Source organism: Cotesia glomerata, linkage group LG3 (genome assembly GCF_020080835.1).
Source record: "Cotesia glomerata isolate CgM1 linkage group LG3, MPM_Cglom_v2.3, whole genome shotgun sequence".
In the NCBI taxonomy this organism is placed as follows: domain Eukaryota; kingdom Metazoa; phylum Arthropoda; class Insecta; order Hymenoptera; family Braconidae; genus Cotesia; species Cotesia glomerata.
The window spans coordinates 11,070,464-11,077,001 of NC_058160.1; the positions used below are offsets into that span (position 1 = coordinate 11,070,464).

General features: G+C 30.7%; 1 protein-coding gene across 1 annotated transcript; it reads right to left on the bottom strand.

Moving 5' to 3' along the window:
- Positions 1-2,179: 2,179 nt before the first annotated feature.
- LOC123261861 lies at positions 2,180-4,624 on the bottom strand. The gene is made up of 4 exons (XM_044723731.1): positions 4,460-4,624; positions 3,918-4,366; positions 3,511-3,831; positions 2,180-3,452 (listed from the first exon to the last, which is right to left on the bottom strand). The coding sequence occupies exons 3-4, from the start codon at positions 3,758-3,760 to the stop codon at positions 2,950-2,952; spliced, it is 753 nt and encodes a 250-aa protein (XP_044579666.1). The 5' UTR covers positions 3,761-3,831; positions 3,918-4,366; positions 4,460-4,624; the 3' UTR covers positions 2,180-2,949.
- Between the last annotated feature and the right edge of the window lie 1,914 nt (positions 4,625-6,538).

A 6,538-nucleotide genomic window follows, 5' to 3' on the forward strand; every position in this document is an offset into this window, starting at 1 on the left:
ATCCTAGGACTCATGCGAGCTAATTGTCCAAGAAATCTGTGCATCAAATTTCATCAGTATCTGTTGAGAATTCTTGATTCAATAACATTCATACAGTCAACGCTCTCTGTATTTGACTCGCCCGTACAGGACCATTCTCTGTATTTGACTCGTCCTTGTCCATAAGAGCTGTGTAAAATCGTCAAATCAGAGGAAGAATGTGGTCAAATACATAGAGCGGTCAAATACAGAGAGGTCCAATACAGAGAGCGTCGACTGTAAGTCGGTTGTACTACACATTGCCTGAAAATGGTTGAATAGACCTCTTAACTTTCATAAAATAACTAAAAATTGACAAAAATTCAATGTTATTTACGTCAAATTAAATGCAATTTCATGAGCTATCATATGAATTTTTCAAAAGTTAGCTACCTCTTTTCAATCAAAAGTTATACATCAATAAAGTGACCGAAAACGTGATTTTCACTATTTTGAAAATTTTTAATGGCCACCATTTTGAAACTAATTGCCCGATTTTGCTCATCTTCGAACTCGTTCAAGGTAATTCCCAAAGGATATGTGTACCAAGTTTCATAAAGGTCGGTTGAAAACTTTTTCAGATATCCTGATGACAAGGTCGGTTATATATGGGGCATTCCACGCCAAATCGGATAGCATTCTGCCTTTGCATCTGCGATTTTTTTGAAAATTTTATATGTATAGTATGTTTAGCTGCAAGCTAAGGTAGAGTCTAAGTTCACTAAGAGCTAATCTCTATTATAAACGAACGTATAGTCAATTCAGTACATGAGCTGCGCCTTCGGGCTTAATCGCTCAATTTCGTAGCAGTTCGTATTCCAATATGGCTGCTGCTAATGCGCGCCATGGAAAGCGGGAGAGAAGCAACCACCAGTTGTGCTTGGACGCTTGTACTAGTACGGCTATTCCGTGTCAAAAATCTCTGATTATTACACTGCTACTACGCACTTTGCTTAAAAACGAATAAATTAATTACTCTCTTGAGAATTCTAATTTTCTTAAATATCAAATCAATTGATTAACTCAATTAACTTCAAATTAAAGAGTTTCGTGAATTATTAGCATCAGTTTTAACGTGATTGAAACTGTGACGCCACGCGGCCATTGATTGCGTCGTAGAAAATTATTGCATCAGCCACGCGGCTTTGTTTAATTCATAATTAAATATATTTGCTCTATTAAATAATAAATTCAATTAATATTAACTAATTTTTACAACTAATGAAAATCATTTTAATTAACATTCGATAAATACTATCGAATTATCTAGCTAGTTCCTACACTAGTGTTTTACGATCAATTAACTAGTTTCTAACTAATAATTGAAATCAACTAGCTCCTACGCTAGCATATTTATTTTTGCTAATTCCTACTGTTGAATTACCTGAAGGCGGTTGAGCTCACCCCTATTGTGTTTCCGCAACACAAATTATTTACACACATACACATTCACACACATACTTGTACACTACTTCGAGGAGGTTTTTTCTCAGCACTGCTGAGTTTTCCTCCTCTGGGGCCAATAAATTTATTTGTTGTGTTCCCCCAAAAATCACGCATTAATTATTTTTCAAACCTTATCCTCTTTATTTTTAAAAACGAATTACGAGAATAATCCCCATTGGATCGTTTTCGACAAAACATAGTACCCATTGAAAAAGACCTCCATGATTTTTTTCAATTTTTTTTGCCCAGCCGTTTTCGAGATATCAATTTTTGAAAAAAATCGCTTTTCTTTTTTTCAAATGTCTGTAACTTTGCGAAAAATGGGCCAATCGGGACGTTTTTTTTTTGAAAATTTTTGTTTTTAAACACACTTTTAGGATATAAAATCAAAAAAAATTTTTAAACTGTATTTCTATAAGATTTTCAAATTTTGACTTTGAAATGTTGATTTCCAAAAAACACGTACTGATCGATTTTCTTGAAAATTTTTTCTAAAAAACTGTCAATTATCCCCCAACTTTTAAGCCTAGTCCCTTAATGGGCAATCGATGGGATCCATTTTTTTCCGATTTTTCAAAATTTCAAATTCCAACTTTATGTAATAAAAAATTTCTAAAAAAATTCTATGCTCAGGATTTACCATAAATAACTTACTGACACAGTTTTCATCATAATTATTAAATTTTATTTACACTAAACGATTATTATTATTTCACATTTATTTCCTTACACGTTTAAATATTTTATAAATACGAGATTCACTGGATGATGAAAATTCTTTAAATCGCAAAGTATCTTTTCCGTCTGGAATGACAATGATATTTCTGCGTCCCTGTGATTTTTTTTGCTCGTGAATATCGTTAATCTAATTAAAGTGCAGCCTGAACATACTTTTCATTTGAAAAAAATTCAATATTTATATTTGGTAAAGAATTTGGTTTTTCCGCCCATTCAAATAGTTCGACAGGAGTTGAAATTTGTTGGTCATACGGAAGTTGAAGACTTGATCGTGCTGCCATCCTTTTGAAAGTCCCTCCAGCTCCATCACAAGGTCCTTTCCCATGTGTGGTTGCAAAGTAATGCCATTCAGCTTTAATTCCAAAGTCTTCTTCATGATAATGAAGATTTACAAAATTTTTGAAAATTTTAAATTGTTGGGGTGCTCTGTCAGAAAAGTAAATAATTTTTGAGATATTATTGGAAAGACCTTTGATAAAATTAGTGGTGATTCTTGTAAACTCATGAACAGCAACTGCATTGTGAGATAAGCAATCTGATACAATTACTAGACACTTATGAACCAGCTTATTATTGTTTTTATAATAAATTACAACTGGATAAACAGTTGCCTGGCTGTTATTCCAGTGGAATCCAGATGCAGCATTCTGGATAACAAAAGAGCTCTATCAAGCTAGCATGGACTCATCCATCAGGCATTGACTTATTATTAAAGCAACAAAATTTATTTGTTGCTAATTAGTTGCTCTATTTAGAATATTGTTGCTTGTTTAGATTCCGAGAAATCAATAATAATGACTGTCCAAGATGGGCTCTGTCACTGCTAGCTTGATATGCCTTAACAAAAGCATAATTTTCCGCAAAATCACAGATAACTATAAATTCATTCTCCTTCAATGATTCTTTCAACGACCTCAAATAACTCGCTTGCTCTTTAGCAATATAATTATGAGGAAGAAGACTTGTGATATTCTCACAAAAACTGTCTACAAAATCTGATGAAGTTTTCACAAATGTCTCTAAGCTCGTACGAGGATTTGAAATCCAATACTTATAAGTAATTTCATCAATTCCATTTTCTTCTAGTACATTTAATAGTAAGTCTTTCAAAGTTTGTATTCCTGGACACCTATCACAGTTGTAAAAGAAACAATCAGAGGTAGGGTTTTGACATATGATTATCTTCAGGCAGTCACTATACGTCAGTAATGGTGTTGCTAATTGTTCAGTAAGTGCTGCCAAGTTACACCCTGTAATAAACGAGACCATGAATGATTTTGAAAAAGACTTTTCTAGTGTGTCACTTACCTAACATCATAAGCTTGACATTTTGGTGTATAGAACACACACAAATAGTGTGAGTTCCACTCGAACCAGCAAGCACGCAATGTTGAGGACGCAATGATGCAAATTTTGAAAAACCAACCCGGCAATCTGGATGACGTTCCTTGAAAAGTTCATATAACTCTTTTAAGTTCGAGAGAATGAGACGTTTCTGGACATGCTCACGTTTTCCGTCATCATTTCTAATAGAAAGATAATCTTTCATCCCTGGCATATTGACACTAATTTCATCACTAACATAAAATTTTAAAATCTTAGATTTAATGTCATTCGATAGATGTCGACCTAAAATGTAAATAAATTGAATTTATTATCACTAAAAACATTAATAGGCATTATTGATTTGAATATGATTTTGAAAAGATTTTAACCTAATTTGGCATTTGGAGTTGAAAGAATTCCTTTTTTATCTCAGATATTTTGCAATTGACGCCATGTATATTGTACAACCCATTACTTCACATACTCGAGATAATCCTCATGATTCAGGTAAAAGAGTAAGAATTTGAATTTTTTCACATCGTTGCGTATTACTATCGTTGAATTTATTTTTTAATTTATCGAGCAATTCTAAGAAATTTTGAGAGGTGATTTCATCATCAGAAAGTTTTGTTACTCCTAAAGAGGTATTCAATTTTTCATATACTTTTTTGACTTTGTTTTCTAAATACGTTTGTTTATCGACATGTTTTTTTTCTTATAATAGGTGATTGATTTAGTAAAGCAAATGCATCATTGACCACTGGCAATACTGTTCCTAAACTTAATCCAGATAAACTACTGGTTTGTGCTGTCAGTTCTTCACTAAAATCTTCTAACCCTAAAAAGTGAAAAGATTGAATTATTATTTTGAAATGATAAACTTTTTGTACCACAAAAATAACATCAGGCCATAAAATTTGGCTAAACTTACCTGATGAAATGTTTGAAATTGATGAAAGAGTACTTCCAGTACGATTATCTTCCAATTGCTCTTCAACATGAGTGTTAATCTCAGCAACAGGACTAGATGCAGTACTTTGTAAACTTAATGCTTTTCTGCACGATGTACAGAGATAGTCCCTGATTAAAAATACTCATTGAAAAGTATTGAAAATTATTTCAATTCTTTTCAATCCATACGGAGATTTTGAAAAATATTAAATGGAATTGAAAATTCGATCATTTGAATACTTTCTAATTCTTATAATGGAATTCAAAAGTATTGAATAGGATTAAATTTTTTATCGTTTGAATTCTTTTCAATTCTGACGTGGAATTCAAAAGTATTGAACGGGATTCATTCTGGTATCTCTTGAATACTTTTCAATTCTCAGATACAATTCAAAAGTATTCAATATAATTAAAACTTTTACTATCTTTACCCGAGAAAAAATATTTATATAAATTGGTTATATGTGATTATATATGAAAAATGGCCAAATATAATCATGTATAATTATAGATAAGTATATATAATTATTAGAATGCTTCGTTGGAGACGACTATTGTTTTTTTCTAATTCCATTCACAAAATATTGTTGTCAACACATACAAGAGTTAGGCATAAAATAAAGTTATCTATCTATCTATCTATTAATTTCAATTCTAAGTACTTGCTGAATGAATTTGGAAATTTCTCCTTTAATTAACACGTAAATTTATATTTTTATTTTTCAATCATCTATAACTTCGCGTCATTCAATGTAACTTCATCGGCCATAGCTGAAATAGTAGGCAAATCTTTGAAAGTATATGGCTAATCCGTATATGTTCTCTAAACCGTCTCACTGATAAAAAATTCTTGAGTCGATTTTTGCTCAAATTTATCAGTTTTTTTCAATTTTTCTCGTAAAGTACTGGTTTTACAACAAAATTGCACAAATACTTTTCAATAAGAAATTCATTTTTCTACAAATCAAGTTAAATCAGTTATAGCCGTAGAGTTGATTGTTTTCAAAATAAATCTGATTAAACATCTTAAAATTCAAAGATTGCGTGAGAAGATTTCTTATTTAAAATACACGTAAACTTCGATTTTCTAAGTGAGTATTGTTAAAAATTTATTTGAATATTGTTACTCTAAAATCTTTCTGTTTGAGGTAAATCCTTTTCGTCAATGTTCTTTGTCATTATTTAGGTGTTTCTTATTTCAAGTATAAGTGAGTTTGTTTACATATAACAAAACTACCATTTTCTTTCTATATATTTGGATTCTAATGCCTTTAATGTATCTGGGCGCTAAACTAATTGCGGGAATTTCCCCGGGCCTCTTACAAAGAGCCAAACGAGAGACAATTTTTACACTCGAAAAATAAATACTATTATTAAAAATAAAAGAAAATTATAATCAATTTTTTAATATAATTAATTAAATTTGTAAAGAAAAAATCTTCATATAATACTAAAAATAATATAAAAATTTCTGAACTCCTAAAGAATTGAAAAAGATTCAAATGAATTGATATTTTTAATCTTTTTGAATCCTCTTTAATAACAAAAAAGTTCTGCATTTCGGGTTGTGAGTAGGATTGCAAAAGATTTAAATGAATTAACAGTTTTCGATCTTTTTGAATCCTTCTCAATACCAAAAAAGTTCCACATTTCCGATTATGCATTGACTTGAAATTAATTAATGTGAATTCAAGTTTGTAAATTTTTCTGAATCCTTCTCAATACCAAAATGTATATTAGACTGTGTCAAAATAACTTTTCTTTTTTTTTCGATTAAACATATGTCGATGCTGCCATTCTAATGTGTCGTATCCCACAAAATTTGACAAATTGACTTTTTTTGAAAAATGGAATCATAACAATAATGTGCAAGGCGTATTAAAATTTTAAAGGTCAAATAGTTTAATAACTATTTTTAAATAAATATTTTCGTCAGTCGAATCCCATTTAATCAATGTTAAAAATTAATCGTTTCTACCGTCTGCTGTAAAATTTTCTAAATGTAGGATACGACGTATTATAATAGCAGTATCGATATCTTAAAAGTTTCAATATAAAA